Here is a 20,487-nt window from a genome sequence, read left to right as displayed (position 1 = left end):
AATGGGGAATCATTTGGCATAATAAACTTCTTGAAAATTCAATTAGGAGGCTGTTTAAAAGTTGAAAAATCAATTTTTTTAGAGAATAAAAAAAAAAACTACATGCAAAAATCATGTATATCCGGTATTGTGGATGATGGCTGACGACTATCCTCCAGTAGAAGCTCACTCCATGTGTGAGAGAACAACTACCCGACTGATGCGATGGAAAGAGTACACAGCAGACGAACTCGTCTCTAAACTGCTGGCCATAACAGCATGACCAAAGAGAAATAGCTGGAATATGTCTGCCCACTTCTCCTCACCATTAGCAAAGTAATGGGGTATCCGACAGGTCAATGACTCCAACCACGATGCCTCCAACTATCGTCTGAGAGCTGCAGGGCACACAAGCCCCGTCCGACACACCCACAGGAAAGGGTCAAACACGAGGAGGGTATAATTGACTGAACCGTGACCTGCAGTGGTCTCTTTATACTGCGGTCTTTTGTGTCGGAGAGTGAGTGCTGTGTATATGTGGTCACACCTAAGCCAACACCCCCATGGCCTTCTCCGCATTCATCAGATTGGTATAAATATTCATGAGGAGGCTGGTGGCCGGTGTCTCGAGACGGGGGGCTAATGAACGGAGTGTGTACGCGCGGCGGTGTGTGCGGGCGTGCGCGCGTTGTCACAGATGCAGGGGGCAGAACTGTAATCAAATCACAGCCGCCCCCTCATCTCCGCCCTCATCAACCACCAGTGGCGCTCCTTCCATACACGCTAATGCTAACATGCTACGCAACACGCTTGCCTGTGGTTTCGGCACAGACGGCAGGGACACCGGAGATGTGTGTGTGTGTGACTGTGCATTTGAGTGTGTGTTGAATAATAGTCGAGGGCTGGCCCAGATAAAGGGGTCTGGACTCGCGGCTAAGCTAACCACTAGGCGTACAAATAGCTAACCATTATCTCTCATTAGCATCCGCGGCTAACACAGGGCCCATGCTGTGCGGTGGAGGGCCCTCACAATGGGACCACTCCTGTATGATTGATGGTGAAACAGCGTCGGCCACAATAACAGAACAAAAAAGAAAAGCACTAAAGATAGAATCTGCTGGCTGTGGCGAGGTAATAAAAATGTAGACAAACAAAAGGAAGTCAGACTAATCAAGAATGCCAGGCACAGCTCATTAATCTATGAGAGCCGACACTGTTTGGAAGCCCGGAGATAAGTCGGATGACTGGCACGTTGTGAGGATCACGCACGCTCATCCTATTCCGTCTGCTATCTTTTCATCAGCAGCGAAAAAACAAAAGGATAAAATGAGAAGTGAGATGAAAGGGGGGAGGGCGTATAGAGAATTGGGTGAAAGCTGAGAGTGTAAAGAAACAAAGGTAAATAGGACAGTTCCTGCCTGGTGCAGGTTCTGCTGAAGCGTTCGCTCGGCGCGGCACAAAAAAAAGCGCCGCGGCTACAAAGAGACCGCCGACGTCAGGTTAACTTGCTGGTGAAAGAATCTGATCAAATGCCACAGCCAGATTCCAGTTATGACACTTCATCATCAGCGCGCCGCGGAGAAAAAGGCAGGTTTAGGTTGGAAAAATGAGTCATTAAAATCTATGACTCACCCTCTTATTCACAAATAAGATGCAGATCTTGTGATTATAATTCCATCATCCCAGAAAATGAAGCCTCTGTTCTCTGTGATTGCAAAAACATTTCTTTCCTCCATTGAAGATTCCCACTGAGTTTACACATCTATTATTTAGTTCTGTCCCCGTTTTTCACAAAGAGTATTTTTGCCAAAGTTGCAGTTCGGCGTGCACACGGAGCCGCGCCAGCACACACACCGCTGTTCGCGCAGCTTAAAACACCAATTGTTACTGCGTTGTACGGGGTCGGCTGAATATTCCATTTCCATTTCATTTGGCCTTCTGCTGACTAAGTGTTGGTAATTCATCATTCGTCTGGACCTGGGGCTTATGAATATGGATTTTGGGCAGTTTATTAGCACATCTTAGGAATGCATTATGGGAAATTAGCAAGGGGAATGAAATTTGCTCTTCATAGAAATTGGGCCACTGTCTGTCTGTCTGTGTGTGTGTGTGTGTGTGTGTGTGTGTGTGTGTGAATGCAGAACAACTCAACTCATCGTCTATGAAGTTACATCAGTGCTGCTCTGGAAAACTTCCCTCTGCACATAACTGATGTGCCGTAAATCTGAAATTGTGTCCTTTCAGTACGAATGAACATGACAGCTAAATCGCGCGGCACCGTCGCCGCTCACCACACCAGAGGAACGGAAGGAATACGTTCGCTCTCATACCAGGCGTGTAAGGAGTTGAAGAAGTAAGATGTCATCAAATCCAAAGGGGGGGAAACTCATTTTGTCACATTTTGTATTTAGCTGGTTCAGGCTCCTAATAACTAGTGACAAGCTAACCAACATTTAGATTTACAAACACCTTGTTTATTGGACATCCTGTCATCCAGCCAGGCGGGGGACTTTAGCGGGGAGTCCAAACAAATCCTCTGCAAGAGTCTAAGTATGGCCGAGAGTGACAGGCTCTCTGCTGTAATTTACTGTCCCTCTTTGCAGGTAAGAACAATCAAGACTATCATTGCTCATTTTGTTGCATTTGGCTGTCAAGTCAAGTCACGAGAAACGGCTGCAGGTGAGAACAAGAGCAGCAGAAAACTGTATGATGAACTCTAACAATCTCTCACTGTGGTTCCATAGTTTGAGCTCTGGTGTCCATCCTCACCTTGTCTCTGTCTTCCACCAGATCGCTCAGCAGGTCGTCCATGTCCAGGATGCCTCCTTCAGCGTACTCCAAGTGGTGGGTTTTTACAGCACTCTCCCCATCCTGGACACAAAATCAGAAAAAAAAAAGACTTCACATTAGGGCTCGACGGCTAACAGAACCGGCTGATCTACTAAAACCACATTTCAACAAATCACCCTTTTAGCTCTGCTTCTCTACAAAAACAACCAATGACATCCAAGCAGAAGTTCAACCAACTAATCAGGTCACAGTGACGCTCAGATGTCCAGAATGATCAGGACAAAGCTGAGGTGATCATAAAGTCAGAAAAACACACAATTTGGTCAAAAATCATCAATTCTAAATAAAACACACTGATTTCAATTGTGATCCTAAATGTCATAGAGGCATTTTTTTGTTTTCACAGAACACTACAGTCGCCATTGTTGCGCAGCAGAGAGGAGAAACAAACTATTATGTAAACTATGAGAGGCCTGAGAAACCAGAGCGACTGTATATTCATCAGACAGTGCTTACAGTAGTCGTCACACAAAACAAGAGCCTGCAGAGTAACAATGTCCAGCCTGACAATGGCTATTAACTAAAGATTCCCTCCAAAGTAAAGGAGTATTCTTAATTTAATTCTCTTTTCTATGATATTCACTAATCCGATGGCTTCCTATAATGAAATCTAAGTTATACGATTCTTGTGAAATGATCTAAATTTGTTGCTAGCTATAATGACTCTGGCTGTAATCCTCAGGCTGACTTGCTTGATTGGTTGGTCAATATGTTCTTAATTCTTATTGGTCGGACAATAAAAATGCATCTTTAAGAGCCTTCGGGGATTCATTCATTATTTTTGGCGCCGAGAGGAACGAACCATCGATGAAAGATGGGGTTTTCACAATTTCAGATTCACTCAACCTAATGGAGGCTGCTGGGTTGAACTTATGTAGCATGTACGTTTACTAAGGCTGCACAATTAATCTATGTCAAATCAAAATCCCTATTTGAAACGATGCAATTAGCAAACTGCAAAGACTGCAAATTAAGATACAGAAGATACAGCTATTAATTAACAAGACTGATGCTTACGCTCAGTCTTATTTAATTAGAGCTGATTGAAACTTTCAGAGGTTGTTTAGCTGCACTTTAATAAATGTACGTGGTTCAGGCTGGGGGTCATTATTTATTAGTCTCACCCCATACAGTTTGCAGCACAAGTTTAAACTGTCCTGTGTGTGAAATGGTTTGACAGATTCATGCCATCCTCTGTGTGTGACAGTTATTCTTTTGATGGTGTCTCATGGTGTAATGCTCCTTTAAGTTTTAAATCTGCACTATTGCACAGTGACTATTGCACTGAAGCTTGACTTTAAAAAATAATGCTGCATTTCAAATTGCAATATGAAGAAATTTGCAACTGCCCAAATTGTTCAGCACAAACATTTACTTAAGGTTTAATCAGTCGGTTCAAAACTAACTAACACAACAGAAGAAGTTGGCTGTTTGGCTGCATTTTGTCGAGTTTTATAAAACCACAGCTCAACAACTGACATATCATCCAACAACTGTAAACTACCTCGACTGCATTAGGTGCTCCATAAAGTGTTGAATGCTCGAGGCTTTCAGTGTGAACATATCACAACGAGCATATTTCTATATGCATGGTTGCCGGTTCGCGTCCCGGTGGGGGCACCGGAATCTTTCTGCGTGGAGTCTCCATGTTCTCCCCGTGCAGCGTGGGTTCTCTGGCTTCCTCCCACAATGTCCAAAAACATCCATCCATCCATCCATTATCTATACATCGCTTAATCCTCACTAGGGTCGTGGGGGGCTGGAGTCTATCCCAGCTGACTTAGGGTGAAGGCAGGGGACACCCTGGACAGGTCGCCAGTCTATCACAGGGCTACACTTAGAGACAGACAACCAAGCACACTCACATTCACACCTACGGACAATTTAGAATCACCAATTAACCTCAACATGTTTTTGGACTGTGTGGGAGGAAGCCGGAGAACCCGGAGAGAACCCACGCTGCACGGGGAGAACATGCAAACTCCATGCAGAAAGATTCCGGTGCCCCCACCGGCACGCGAACCGGCAACCTTCTCGCTGCGAGGCAACAGTGCTACCAACTGCGCCACCTTGCAGCCCATGTCCAAAAACATGTTGAGGTTAATTGGTGATTCCTGTGATAGACTGGTGACCTGTCCAGGGTGTCCCCTGCCTTGGTGGGGGACACCCCGGACAGCGGTGTATAGATCATGGATGGATGGTTTAATAGTGGTTTTATAACAGCATATTTATATCAAGCTCCAACGTCAGCCAGAAGCAGGCAATCAGAGCAGGCTGGATGTAAAGCATCTGTCTTCGACGACAGCAAAAAACTATTTCATGATCATAAATGTCTAACTAAATTACCAGGTTAAATCATTTCAGATGCTACACATACTAGCTTTATATGCTTATTTAATATTAAAGCTAGAGTGTATAGAGTGTAGAGTTGACCTAATTATTAGGTATGATTATTTTAAAAAGTACACAACAATAACACAGGAATTCAAAATGCAAGTGGGTACTAAAATGTACCGCCTTTTATAATGTCATTTTGTTTCTTCTATCTGAGCAACTTCCACCTCATTACAAACATCCCTCCACCAGCTGTTCTGCTTTTCACAGACCCAGCGATGAACATTTCAGTCACCGTTCCAACACAAAGTAAGAAAATGACTCATCTTGGCCTTTCTATTCTGCTGTGAATGCTACGTTCACAGCCACAAATGCGACACAAGCCCTGACAGTGAGCCACGATAATAATCACACACATAGGTGTGAGGGAACGCATGACCTACATCACACTGTACACCGCCAGGTCTGAAGAATCACAGTTAGTGCAGAAGAATGTGAGGGTGAGGTGGGGGCGGACAGAAACTTTTCCAGTTTTGCTGCTCCGTGGAGGGCGGTGGGCACATTCCAGAACAGTTTCACCGTCGCCATGAAGAGGTCAGAGCGAACACACCCCACACGGCGGGAACTACACAGAGCCCGCTGCTGCATTCAGTGACAAGGAGCACTTTTGAATAAGCCACAATCTGAAATCTGTGCTGTTTACACATTCAAATCAACAGAGAAGTACATGAACAATGGCATCTTCCCCTTTTCGTGACCCTGTACACACACACACACACACACACACAACACAGCCCGCTGTGGTGTTGCTTTGCAGATAACAAAGTGCATCTGTGGACAATTTCGGATGAGGCTGATGATAAACTGCGTAAATTATAAACACAAAGTGAAAGAGAACGCAATTCCAACCTTCTGGATGGGTTAAATTTAGTCTTGTTGAATAAATATTTGCCGTTTCTTATCCGCAATTTCTATTAGAAGCAATTCGTAGACTGAGAAAAGAAATCTTTGACAGGCCTTATCGTTTCTAACAATGTGTGCAGTAGAAAATGGCCCATTAGGAACTGCCCATACCAATAAGCAATCTGTCCAGAGCAACACAAGACTACATTACTAGCTAAATTACCAGCTATAGGCTATAAGCCTTGGAGGCTGGAATGAGTTTGGCTGAGACCCAGTGAGCGGCTTCTGCTGTATCACTGAGCCCTGTTGTGAATGGGCTCGTTCTTGCTCGGCTGCATCCGAATGTGAATTATGGGGCACAAAAAAAGAGGGTGTCTGCCTTTCACAATGGGCCAAGTCCATTCTCTTAAAACAAATGGTTAGTAGAGCCTGGGATTTCAATCACAGGAATAAAGCCAGAACCTCCCTTTCTTCAGAAGTGCCAATAATAGCAGTGCCAGACCTCTGAGAGAGAGTAGAGTATGAGACTAAAGGTAAGCGCTGCAAATACTCTGTAGTTTTCACACAATGCCCTAGAATTATGCAAATAGACATGCAATGCAATGATCCAGAACCTGGAGCATCCTGCCACTGGAAAAGACATTGAAGTTTGTTTCACAATAAAAATCTGACGGGAAATATGAGCAAGTTGGTGGAACTAAAAACACGTATTTCAACTGGGATCGCACCCAGACAGCAAACATGAACTACAGTTATCTTGGTGGTTCATCTTCAAATAGTCTAAGCATATTTTGGCTTTAACAGCTGAATAAAAAAACTTTGTAAGGCATAAAGAGAAAGTGGTCAGTGAATATTTCGTAACCCATCACCTGCAGACTAACACCAGGGGAGCAAAACTTATTTTACAAAACGAAGGATCCAACCTGCTTCATTCTTTTTTGTTTCAGCACAGAGAGCCTCCACTGCGCGATACAACATTAACCAAGTATTCCTCTTTTATATCTCTTACAGCAGCATACATGAACTGAAACAAATGGACTGGTAGTGTTGGTCAGTTAATTTCACTTCCATCTCATGAATCTTACACTGTTATGATATTTTTTAATTAATGCAGCTAATTTCTTAACAGTCTGAACCCCAGAACTTGCTGGTGGGAATTTTTTTTTTCAGATATTTTATGAAATCAAGAAACTATAAAAACAAGAAAAAGAAATAAGCATGCGACTTGGTTTTGTAGGACAAAAACAATCAAATCTAAGCTGTATTAAAATCCCTTTATTCTACATGTCTCATTTAACGTTTGGACAAAAAATAAACCCTTACTAGTAACCAGATTCTATAAAAACAAAAAAATTCTACACTCCTTGACACAACTGAGAAGTAATTACCCTCTTAGGTGTGAGCTACAATCATGTGACAAAAATTCAGGAATGTTTCAGGTGATCTGTCCTGAATTGCAGGTTGTGTTTACGCGGAACCGATAGAAAACAAGGGTGGAAACAAATTCAAAAAAAGTAAGGAGCAAAATATCTACAGCATGTAGATCCACCTGTTTTGTTTTCAGCACTTGTATCACCTGAGGAAAATGTTGTTGATCCCAGGTACTTAAATAATCAAACCTATGTTGTCATACATTATGACACAGTTATAAGACATTGTTGAGTTCTCTCTATGTGTATTCATAGTTGTGCTGTTGCCATGGAGGTGCAGGACTTTACAGTGCAGCGAGAACTGAGCCCAGACTGAGGAAAAATATGAAAGAAAAAGGAAAAAAAAAAACAACCAGTAGCTGCTTCGGTTTCAGAAGGTTAAATGAAAATCTGCATAAACTGAAGTTTTAACTGCTTTTTCCTGTTGAACAGACCCGGATCAAGTTACCTCATTTGTTAAATTCATCATAGCCGGTTATTAATGCGGTGTTTCGTACTGCACGTCAGTGGACCGGGGACAGGAGTCAATGGTGTGCACTGGAGTGAATATTGTCCAACGTGCTGTTAATTCCACTGCGCGTACCATCTTGACATTTCCAAAGATTTATACCTCTACTTGTTTCTGCATTTGGGAAACATCAGCGTCTCAACAGCCCCCTGAAAAGAAAGACTGCTGTGTGGCCTCGACTGACTTTGGCGATCAAGGGCTCGACTTAACTTTCCCCGCTTTTCACCTGCTGTGGTCGGGCTGCTTTAAATCCAGCATGTAAGGCCTGATCTACACAGATTCCCACCCACAGTTCGGCACGCCTACGAGCCAAGGTTTAATTGCAAAATTTTAACCACCACGGAGTGAAATAAAGTTTTACTGCAGTCGTTACTTTTTAAAGTCACTAGAAGGGCACTCACGGAGCACGGTTCTCCGCCAAGGCCTAATGCCCTGTCTCCTAGTGTTAAAGGAAGTGATCTGTATTCACACCTGGTAGCTACGCATACCTCTTCCTGCAGAATTAGAGTGGGAAGATACAAAGCAGGTACAGTATATTGCTAGCTTTTAACCTGGAAAATTGTCTGATGCATCCGTGATATAATCCAAGTCACCTCAAGTCCTGCATTCACTTACATCTACACTATCAGGCCTCTTTTGTACACAACATACACTAAAACAAGCTGTGAACTTGGTCTTGACATAATGAATGTGACACCAAATCAGTTCTATTAAACAATCAGTGAAATTCGAATCAGAAATCACGTGTTCAACTCGGTGTTGTATTTGAAAATGTTCAGTATAAGGCAGCACACGTGAAATGGAGACACTGAAACTGGCAGAACATAGCTGCTACAAAGACGTCAACACAAAGCATTTACACCTCGCCAGAAAAGCTGGTCCAACCTGAATGTCTGCCGGCATTCTTCTGCGTCTCGCTGTTTATGTGCAGGGAGCGAGAGAGAGAGAGCGTGTGTGTGCATAACACAGCAACGGCAAGCGAAGGGAAGGATGGTAATTGGCTCTTTTGGGATGATATCACATCACTGGTATTAACACGCACACCTTAATGAAATCAGTGTGATTTTTAGGAAGAAGGAATAACTCACATTACTGGATTACAGCGCGAGGATTCCCAAGTGTTAATTAGCATCACCTCTGCAAGCCCAGCTTAAGCACACATGGCACTTGTACCTTTTTTTCCCCCCTCTCAGCCAGAACACACGAGGCCCTGAGAAACACACTTTCCTCTCTCTACCTAGTGATGAAAAGGGATGAATGTATGACACTTCAGAGGGGAAAGTAATCTATAGAGGAAAGAGAGCAATAAAAAGAAGTTCTTCTGAAGTCCCTCATTGTCAATCCCTGGTAATTCCCCTCACTCGTCCCGTGAAATAAATAACAAAAGGAGTTGGGAGTCAGTCAGTCAGTCAACAGCAGAGGAGAATTACCATGACAGTTAGAAGAGTAAATTCCCTGCAAATTACACCATTAAGTCCCCCATCATTTGAACCGATATCTCTCCTTCTTCTCGCTCCCTCCTCCTCCTCCCCCCCTCCACCTCCACCACTCTGGTGAGCAAACACGACACCCCTCGAGAGCGGTGAAGCGCTGGGGCGATTAGCGGAGCTAAATTCAGTGGGGTTGCGGCGGTGGTGTTGGGGGTGCCATTTCACACTTTGATCCTCGGAAGAATGTGTAATTACAAAGCTGCAGGAGCACGGTGTGGATTTAGCTGTGACGGAAAGGGAGAAAAAAAAAATTGTCTTTAATGAACACGTCGATGAGGAGCTGTCTTCGCGACGGATTCGTCGATGCGAGTGAGAAGGAAGAGAAAGGAAAGCTGTGAAGACCTTTCTCTTTGAAGGAAGCGGGGCAAGCTAGAGGTGGAGACAACCTAACAGTCGCCTACATTCAGCGGCAATCAGGGGCCAAATGATGAGCCACGCAACGACAGGCTCACATCGAGTATAGCTGCTTTGTTGAGGTTTTTTTAGAATTCAGTATTTCTGCTCTCAGTTATATTCATTCAGTCAGGCAGGCCACCTATTGATATTAGTGCTAGTGCAACCCCTGGCCTCAAGTTACCCTAAATACTTAGAAAAGAATGCATCCATACACTGATGTGTACAGATTAGAATTTGGGTTCTGAATCCCAAAACCGAACCCAAATTGCAGCAGTAATCAGAGCTGTGAAAGCACAAAGAATCATCAGACTTTCACATTTCTACATGTCTCTTTTTGTTTTTAACGTTGTACATGTTGATTTCCACTTTTCCTAAACTAATCAATCAAACAAATCCGATTACTACTTAAGGCACAAAAGACACGTTTGGGTTGTTTTCATAGAAGTGCAGAATACTGCAGTAATACAAAGTGACAGAAGCAGAGAACGCCTAGAACCTGCTTTACTTGGGGTTCTGAGGGTTAAAATAGCACCTGGCAGGGAAAACAATGTACTGATGTATCCATGAGAAGCATATTATTCTCAACAACTCTGACAATGATGCATTAAATTTGGCTCTTAAAGAAATATGATTACATTATAAGTGTAATTACATTAAAACTTTGAGGAAAACATATTACATCTTTTCTGTCAGGTCTTCTTCATAATACTGCATATTTCTATAATAATTAAGTAATTAAACCACTTCTTATTAATTAATATTTGTTCATTTGCGGTAGAGTTACCTCTTTATATGACAATTCACTCCATTTCTTCCTAAAGAAGTTGCACAAATACCATGTAAGGGGGCATTTCAGTTGAAAAATAACCACTCTATAACAAATGACAGTGAATCACATCTGCTTTTTAATGTCATGATGTCTGAAATGAGCAAAGTCGCATGCGACCAGCCAGCCGTCCTGCTGCGGTGCCATTCAGCTAAACACGGAAGTATTCACTTATTCATATTAGGGGATTATTTGTAACCGGTAACACAAAACAAACTTCCAAAACATGACTAAAGCAGTTTGATGAATGCCGACTATCTCCCTGAACACAGTCGGTGTGGTCTAGAATCCAAAGTCATGAGAAGATAGACCAGAAAAAGCAGGTTTGAACAGCAAACTTAAAAAAATGCATTTTGCATAGCTGAGCTCTGACACACGCACACCGAGCCACGATGGATGACTTCCCTCTCCCTCCTCTACATACATGAGAAGAAGGGCAAAGCATTTCAGTTTGTTTAGTGAGCTGTCAGCGCCGAGTCGGTATCGGGGCTGTAATCTGAACTGAACCTGCACAGACAGACCATGAGACAGCTACAGTACCTGGCTGTTTCCCCTGAGAATTCACAACGCTAGCAGTCTACATGCTGGTCCCTCAGGCTATAACGCAGTAATAAAGAAAAACAGAGGTCAGTCAGCTGGCATTAAGACTCCTCACTCGTGCAGCTCTGAGCTTTTCACATCAACAGTTTACAGGAACAACACAGACATTTGATTGCTCATTTAAATGAGCTGTCAGGCTGGTTGTTGATGTCTCAAATGTGAGAATTTCTACAGACTTTCTGACAAATTGTGATGAGTAAAGTCACTATTTTTAAAACATTGCATGAAAATTGAGTGAAACCCTTGAACACAAAATTGTTTTTTGAGGAGTTATTTCGATGACAGATGGAAGTAAGAGAGATTTCTCTAAACTAAAAATCCTAACACCTTAGCTGAAAAATCTTTACACAACTCCTACAATCCTCTGTTTTTCAACTAATGCCATAACAGCAGTGATTGAATAATGTGTGGAAACCATTATCTTTTATATGTATTTATCACCATCCTGACAGTGTGTACGCTCACACTTTACAAATCACACTGTATAATGAGCGGTCGCTTCTTTCTCCTCTATGTGCAGTTCGTTAAAGCCTTTGCCGGTTAACACAACTGTTTTCTCGACAGCGGAGATGAAAGCAGCTAAACATGCACACAGACGCAGCTGAGGTCGCATTAAAATAAACTGCTAATTAGGAAGGTCTACATGCCATTGCTGAATTTCACAGCGAGACTGTGCAGAATCCAGTTCGCCCCGCGCATGGCCATAAACACACACACACACACATACACACCCTCGGCGATTAAACCCAGGTTTTTGACACTGTCCCTGCTGTCAGCGGTGAGGCCGGCGAGCGGAGAAATGTACGGTTAATGTGGGCGCTAAGTGGATTCTGCTGGCAGGAGCAGCCGGCTCATCTGGTCAGATAAATTCGGCCCCTTTCTGGCAGCAACAGAACTGGACCGTCCTCGCGATGATGTGCCTTTATTAAGAGAAAAGCCACAGACTGCTGAGTCAGTGTCTACCGACGGCTTCTAATTAACATGCTTTGTGAAAAGCAATCAAGGCCGGGGTGCATTTTTAATCACGCAGTTGCATTTAGCCTGTGAACCGCAGCACTGGGAACCCACAGGGACCGCTGGGCAGAGTGGGTTGTGGCTGTCAGTGAAGCAGAGCCAGCTCAGGGGACACTGAGTGAGATGAGCTCCCCTGAGTGTGTGTGTTGCCATCTAGATGTTTGTGTGCATCACTGAGGGGAAGCAATCCATCGAGCCAACCAATCGGTACTTCCATCCCTGCTTCCATGGCTTCCCGCATCCCCATGAGGCAGCCTCTTGCCTCGCCTACAGAGGGAGGGTGTGTGGGGACCAGCCAACCGATAAGACCGGGGCCTGTCACCAATCCTAATCCCCAATCACTCACAGGACAAAGCCTCCTGTCCACCACGCACCTCCCCGACTGTGGCCACATTGAGGACATCAAACAGTAAACTTCCACCTGCCCGCTGAGATACCAGGGCTTAAACAGGAAGCTATTGTACAGGTAGACAGCCGCGGCTGCAGCCAGCACCGCTCACATCCTCACAGAGGCGAAACACACACAAGCTAGCGCACTATCACGCCAGGACAGCATGCGCATAAGCTGCCGATTAATAAAAAGGTCAGTTCGGCAGAATGATTAATGTTCAAGTGATTGCAATATCAGGGAGCAGAAAGCTGGGGGCTTGTATCTTTGTGTGTTCGTGAACATACAGCGAAAGTGACAGTGAGACGTTCACAGGAAACACTTTGCACCAGTGGTTCTTTAGCCATCAGCCTGTTAGCAATCAGGTCAACATATACAGCCTTGGATAATAATTATTAGACCACTGCGACCACCTCTTCCTTTGCAGTTCTTCGTGCAGCCACACTGTGGTTTATTCTTTAGGGTTGTAATGGACGGCTGTTTTGTTGATGATGGTTGGCAATGGCTCTCTTGCTGTATCCCTTTTTGTTAAACACCAAGATGGCTGTGTTATCATCCAGCAATTCTCTTGTGAAAACTGAATCTGGATTATCTGTTGACCTTGTATGAAGCTTATACACAAAATAATAGTGCCTCAAAAAATACGCTCAGCAATCTCGTGTCAATTTTGCAATTTTAGTTTAAGTGCATCATAATTTATTGTAGATATTAAATTATTATGAGAATTTTTCATGTCTTTTAGAGGATTCTTTAATTATTAAACCACTATGTTACAGTTTAAAGCAGTCTGAGTACTTCAGCTTATTAGCAGTAAATTGGTCAAACTGTTTTGGATCTGTCCACGCTGGTAGATGTGTGGTCTTTAAAACCCTTTTGGACATGTGTGGCGCAGAGGTTTCCCTCAACCCAATGACGACCAAACTTGAAGTGGTTCTGCAGGACACTGACCCAAGATGTGGTTGTAACCGTCTCCACATATGAGCCTGGCTGATAAAATGACAGCAACACTTCATCAACAGCGATGAGAAAGTTCTTCGATAGAACGTTTCAGAGTCACTTAATGCATTCGATGCAAACTGTCATGAAACCACATCAGGAAAATGCAAAGTTTGGTTGCATGAACAAACCCCAAGCTGCCCCTCCCTGGCTCAAGAACAGTCTCTCACAAGTCCACATCCTCCTGAGCCTCTTGTCGCTTCCATCAGCACCTGACAACCTCCAAGGACCTTCAGCTGCCCTTGTCAAACGCTAATCCTGGTCAAACACGCACCCAATCATGTGTACCCCACAAACCCTGCTCCGAGGGCTGACAGACTTGAGGTCGAGGTGCACAGAGAGGCCAGCACAGGGTGATACGTGGTCCTCAGCAGACTCTCTGGACCTTAACCTCAACAAGGTGAGGCAGCATTGCCCCACTTGCCCTCTGTTTTACTTGCTTTCTTTATTTAAAGTTTACCAAGATGAGGTCATTCTGATACATTCCTGTTTATCTTTTGACTGAAAATGTGAAAGGTCAACATAATTTTCCTTATTTTTAGCCCTATTGTACTTTTACATTTCTTGCTTTGCTCCTTCCATGCATCCAGCTGCCTTAACATGTAAATGTCCCCAGTGAGGGGTCATTCAAGTTCATCCTATCTTGTTAGTAAACATGTGTATTTGTTACCTTTATTGTTGTGTCAACATAAAGCTACTTCCTGTGCACCTTACTTAGAAATAGGATGAACGGCCCAAAGTGGTTACATTCAAAGCAAAGCAGTTCAACTCAAAACAAACATTTTTGGTTGGTTTTTAATTTAAAATGATCAATAATCACCTATAATGACTGAAAACTCACATTTAATCATAATAAAGCTTTTAAATGTATTACCCAGCGCTGTACACAATGCTACATCCTGAAATGTTAGAATTATTTGTACACATGTACAACAAATTACAAACAGCTCGTTTCTCACAGTCTAAATACATTTTAAAATAATTAATCCTACAATGGAGAATGTTTTCAGTACTTTTATAGACAATTCTGTGAACGACATGGATGCTATGCCTCCATGTTTTTTTTTTTTTAGCAGAAAGAGGAACTTAAACGGGTTTCACACTTATTAAATGTGCACCTGCCTTTTTATTTTTTTTTTTTTTTTTATAAGCATAATTAACTAAACTTTACTCAATTCTGGTAACAAATTGAATTACTTTTTATATTTGTGTGTGTGTGTTTTTTTTAAATCTTCTTTAAGCTAGCAGCTAACGTTAGCTTTGATATTAACAACGTCATAATAAATTGGATGCATCACGTGACCAACACCTCCGCCAGGTTGTGGGAGCTGCCGCTTCAAAAAATAAATAAATTGAAGCGGGACTGCGTGAAACAACGTGTTAACAAAACAAAATGAGGTAATTATGTTGTGAAAAAAGAAAGTAAATGAAGTATAGCAGAAGTTTTTACCTGCTGCTGTATCCGGTGGTACCTCCGCGTGGCTTGTTCCACCAGATCCCGGACCGTCCATCCAGCTTTGCAGGGAACCACCACGGCGGTGTCCCCGAAAGTCACCGTCACTTTCATCACACTAGTTCAATTATTTTTGGCTAAATGTTTTGGAGAAAAAAAATAAATATATCCGAGTTTGGACTCTCCCTCCCTCTCGACCTGCTCGCCGAGAGAAAGTGGCACCTGTGAGTCGAAACTGGAGCAACAGGTGTCTCAAGTCGGGATGAAATCACGCAGAAGTTGAGCCGTCCGTCGGTACCGAGCTGAGTCAGCTACGAAAAACCTCCGAGGACATCTTCAGCCAAGTTAGAGGGAGAAAAAAAAAAGATTATGATCGCAGAGTGTATGTCATGTTGAGCTTTGTGCTGTTACACCCAAACAAAACAAACTGAGGCACAAACCCGGAAGAAATCACAGCGACTCTGGCACTCCAGGAAACTACATTCCCACAATCCACCAGTGCTGTCTGTGCAGGGCTTCATCTGCATCTACAGGTCAGTATATCTACTCATGTTTTATCTATTTCATATGTTTATTACACTAAAATTATTTTTACTAATTGTGTATACGTATATCAAGCAGGTTTGTTTATATAGCACCTTGTGAGAAGTTTAAAAAAAATAGCAAAGGTTAAAAAAAAACAATATAAATACTCACATTAAAAGATAAAATTTAAAAAAATACAGAAAATAATGCCAGTGTCTGCTCATATTTTATATATTTTAGGTGTGTTGTGCAATAAACTTATTTTAAATATTTATATGTTTGTATCAAGCATGTTTACTTGTAAAAGAAAAAAAGCTAAAAATGTAAACAAAAAAAAATAGTAATAATTAATTAATTAATTAATTAATTAATTAAAATAATATATATGTATATCGCCATTTAGATGCCAAAAAACAAAATTGAAAAAAATACATCACAATTAAAACTAAATCAATCAAGTAAATATCTTTCTAAATATCACTATCTGCCCATATTTTATCTATTTATATGTGGATTACACTGAAATTATTATTTTATTTAAATTGGCCAAGCTACAAATAACAAAAAAATTAACATGTAGAGATAAAATAAGATAAAATGAAATACAGCAGAATAAAAATTGAATCAATCAAATGAATCAAAAACAGAAAATTAATTAACTCAATCACTGGGAACAGACAGGAGATAAGAAAATAAAAGCATGTGCATAATTAAAAGCAGTTCATCTGTTTTTTGCTTACTGTTAAAAACGGCCACACTTGGGGTAAATGGAAGCTGGTTGCAGCATGATGGCTAAAAGCCATTTCATCATGTCTGGTCTGAACTCCGGCCACCACTAACTGACCAGTGCATGCAGATCTTGGAGACCTACCCGACTCAGCAAACATGTCTCTGATTTATTTGGGGCCCAGACCAGTTAGAGACTTGGAGACAATGAATAGAGCCTTTAATGTAATTCTATATCAAACTGGAGTCGTGTGTCCTCGCTTCTTGGTGTCTGTCAGTATTCGAGCAGCAGCAAAGTAAACCGTTGCTTCACAATCGTCCAGTCTTTCAAAATCTTGCTTGGACACAAAGCTTCCTGGTTTGATTTTTAATACGCCAGAGCCAGGATTTAGTTTTGATGAGGCTGCTGAAATTTAGAACCTTGTCAATGATTACATCAAGATTCGTGACCCAGATGTTAGTTTTTAGTCCCCTGACCGCCAGCCGTCTTTCTTGTTTTTATTTAGCTGATGCAGTTTTCTTGCATCCAATTGTTTATTCCCTCAAGACAAAAGCAAATTCAGCACTTCAAACTCCAGGACTTCAACTCTAAAAACAAACTCTATAAAATATTTATTTATTAATATATTTTTTTTTAAAGTCAAGGCCATGTGGCTGAAGTCATTTAGTGAGACAGCATTCTTGTTCTTATGGTGTTATTTTATGGTTCTTTAAGGCATTTTAGAGACAATTATTGTAGTTTGCTCCACTCTCCATAGCGATCGTAGTTTGATATTTTATAGATGTATATTTCAACCACCGAACCCATGATAAAGCTAAACTAATGAACAATACATAGAATAATGTGTGTAGATTTTCTTTGAGGGCTGCAAGGTGGATCAGTGGTTAGTACTGTTGCCTCGCAGCCAGAAGGTCGCCGGTTTGCGTCCCGGTGAGGGCACCAGGATCTTTCTGCGTGGAGTTTGCATGTTCTCCCCGTGCAGCGTGGGTTCTCTCCGGGTTCTCCAGCTTCCTCCCACACAGTCCAAAAACATGTTGAGGTTAATTGGTGATTCTAAATTGTCTGTAGGTGTGAATGTGAGTGTGCTTGGTTGTCTGTCTCTAAGTGTAGCCCTGTGATAGACTGGTGACCTGTCCAGGGTGTCCCCTGCCTTCACCCTAAGTCAGCTGGGATAGACTCCAGCCCCCCGCGACCCTATAGTGAGGATTAAGTGATGTTTAGATAATGGATGGATGGATTTTGTTTAAACATGGGGGGACACATTAAGCAGGGCTCTAGGTTCTCCCCCAGGACATTTTGGGCATCAAATACTCAATTTTGAAGCAATTTTAATGCACAAATATGTCAATTTTCTGCATCAATTTGAGGTGAAAATGCCTTCATATATGAAAAAAACCCGCAAAATTCAGGCACAATGAGTAAACACTTGCTTTTTTCACATTTTTTATTGGGTTGGACAAATGCACATGTTGTAATTATTAAGAGGGACATGTTCCGTGCATTCTCCTTGAAATCTACACCTATGCATAAAATATAGAATTGCTGTAGCATAATAGGGGCTGCAAGGTGGAGCAGTGGTTAGCATTGTTGCCTCGCAGCAGCAAGGGCGCCAGTTTGCGTCCCGGAGAGGACACCCGGGATATTACTGCATTCTCCCCATGCAGCGTGGGTTCTCTCCGGGTTCTCCGGCTTCCTCTCACACAGTCCAAAAACATGTTGAGGTTAATTGGTGATTCTAAATTGTCCGTAGGTGTGAATGTGAGTGTCCCCTGCCTTCATTCTAAGTCAGCGGGGATAGGCTCCAGCCTCCAGCCCCTCTAGTGAGGATTAAGCGGTGTATAGATAATGGATGGATGTACCATAATAGAATATCACTTTTCAGCATTTTTAATACTTAGGTACCAGCAGTCCAGTACAACTGTAATAGTCCTCTGCTATACATAGAACACTTTCTTACTTTTTGTTAACATTGTCAGAAAGATAATTGTATTATATTATTGAGGTCAGCTTTACTCTATTATACTAAGAAATGTTCCTAATATTCTGTCCACTCCATTAACATATGATCCCCAAATGTCATCTTTTGTATACTCGTATTACTTTACATAATAGACAGAAGGACTATAAACTGTCTACATACATTTGCATAGAAATATTTCACCTCCCTACTCTAATCCCCCTGCACACACACACACACACACACACACACACACGCCACTTCACCTCCACTCACACGCGCATCACACAAACTAATTACCTGACGGTTATTGTCTGTCATTTCGTGTCATTAGGTGTGTTGTGAAAATGCCTTTATGGATATTAATGGCCGCTGACACGCTCTCGCGCCTTATTCCCCTCGCATTGTTTGGGCTTTGCTCTCGGGAATTTCCCTCCCCATCAAATCAGACAGCCACCGCGGCAGATGGATTCATAATTGGGACAAGCAATTATTTCCACTGCCACTGTAATTCATCCGAAATGTGCGAAACGGAACAATGAAGGCGTGACAGCCTCTTTTGCCTCTTGTTTCATCTCACTCCTCTCATCCACAGTAAACAAGAAGGTGAGAACGGGAGAGAGCAAGAGAGCGAGGACGGAAAGCAAATAGAGAGACGAAAACCGAGAAAGAAGATCATGTCTGAATGTCCATAATCTCTGGGCTCTCACTTCATAGACTCAACATAATTTCATACCTGCTTTGGCTGTGTGTGTGAGAGTATATGATGCTGCTTATGCTCCCCCAGCTGCTGACTCATCAGTCGGCGCGCAACTTTATTGTTGCCGGTGCTTGGAAACCCACATGTTCCACTGCTGACTGCAGCCATATTCAGTCACCAGAGGAACATGCATGTTTCCATGCAACAATATTAAACGCTGAGGCTGAGAGCTGGGGAAGTGAGAGAGTGTTTAATCTGGCAGAAGTTACAAAAACAGTCTTTCCTGTTCTTTAAAGCTTTATTTGTTTAAGGATGACGCCCAACGTCACTCTGCTTCCACGCTCACCTTTTTCTAGCTGGTTCAAAAATTACACATTTTACGTTGCTTCTTGCATTCAGCAGCTCCATGTAGGAATGAAATACATGTTTAATGTCAAATTTTTGTAGGACTTCATTACCCAGAAATCTCTTAAAGCAGCACCAGTTTAACTTAAATGCACAGATAGACTCAAACTTTTACATAATATGAGGAAAATGAGTAAATAAAACAGCAGCAACAAAAGATTTTTCATGTTTAGTTGTTTTTTCTGTGCCTGTGTCGATTTTCTGCAGTTGCTTCCTCCCACAGTCCGAAGACACGCACGGAAGGTTAATTGATGATTCTAAATTGGCTGTAGGTGTGAGTGTGAGTGTACACGGTTGGCTGTCTCTCTGCGTTAAACCTGTGACGGGCTGATGACCTGTCCAGGGTGTCACCCGCAAGCCTCTGCAACAGGATAAAGCTGGTCCGGCTAATGAATGAAAGTTTAGTTGGGTTTGTTTTCCCCTCATCCAGACAAGGCGGCGTCTAAATGCAGCAGTTTTTTTTTTCTTTTTGTGTTAAATGACAAACACAAATCTTCTAAATGCACCCATGACTGTGTTAGTGGTTGCAAAAACAACATGCACAAGTTTTCCAGATGTAATTAATGTGCTCCAGTTCATGCATGTCTGTGCAGATACTCAGTCATCCGGATCAGCTTCAGCAGCTTTGATTGTTGGAGATGTTCCACCTGTCATCCAAGAGGCTTCCTGATAGTTCTAACTAGTCGGAACTGAGGGGAAGCATCTTCAAGAGCAAAAAGAAGGGGGCCTCCATGAGGGTGTCATCTAGTGTCTGGGAGCAGATGCTTTGGGTCGTGCAGGTTGCAGGTCCTCAGCACTCTGGGCTTGTTCAGACACATGCCCCAGATGTGCAGTCAAACTCGAATCTGACAAATCATGTTCCTCAAACTGCTCCTGAGCAGTTTTTTGCAGCGTGTCATTGTCCTGCTGGGGGAGGCTGCGTTTGGTCTGCAGCTATGTTTAGGTTTCTGGAAAGTGTCAGAGTAGCATCCACGTGAATGCCAAGGACCCATGGCAGAACATTCCT

General features: G+C 42.6%; 1 protein-coding gene across 1 annotated transcript in view; it reads right to left on the bottom strand.

The window, feature by feature from the left end:
• Nucleotides 1-15,446, bottom strand: part of LOC103357367 (partitioning defective 3 homolog B-like) — a 183,816-nt gene extending 168,370 nt beyond the window's left edge. The window contains exons 1-2 of the mRNA XM_008281909.1: nt 15,165-15,446; nt 2,749-2,850 (exon numbers count right to left, since the gene is read on the bottom strand). Of these exons, the coding sequence (XP_008280131.1) occupies nt 2,749-2,850; nt 15,165-15,281 (219 nt within the window). The 5' untranslated portion in view covers nt 15,282-15,446. The remainder of the gene's footprint in view (nt 1-2,748; nt 2,851-15,164) is intronic.
• Nucleotides 15,447-20,487: the final 5,041 nt, after the last annotated feature.

This window comes from Stegastes partitus, unplaced genomic scaffold, assembly GCF_000690725.1.
Source record: "Stegastes partitus isolate 25-593 unplaced genomic scaffold, Stegastes_partitus-1.0.2 Scaffold250, whole genome shotgun sequence".
NCBI lineage: Eukaryota > Metazoa > Chordata > Actinopteri > Pomacentridae > Stegastes > Stegastes partitus.
Note: the sequence above shows the minus strand (reverse complement) of the source record. Positions and strands in the feature narration are given on the sequence as shown.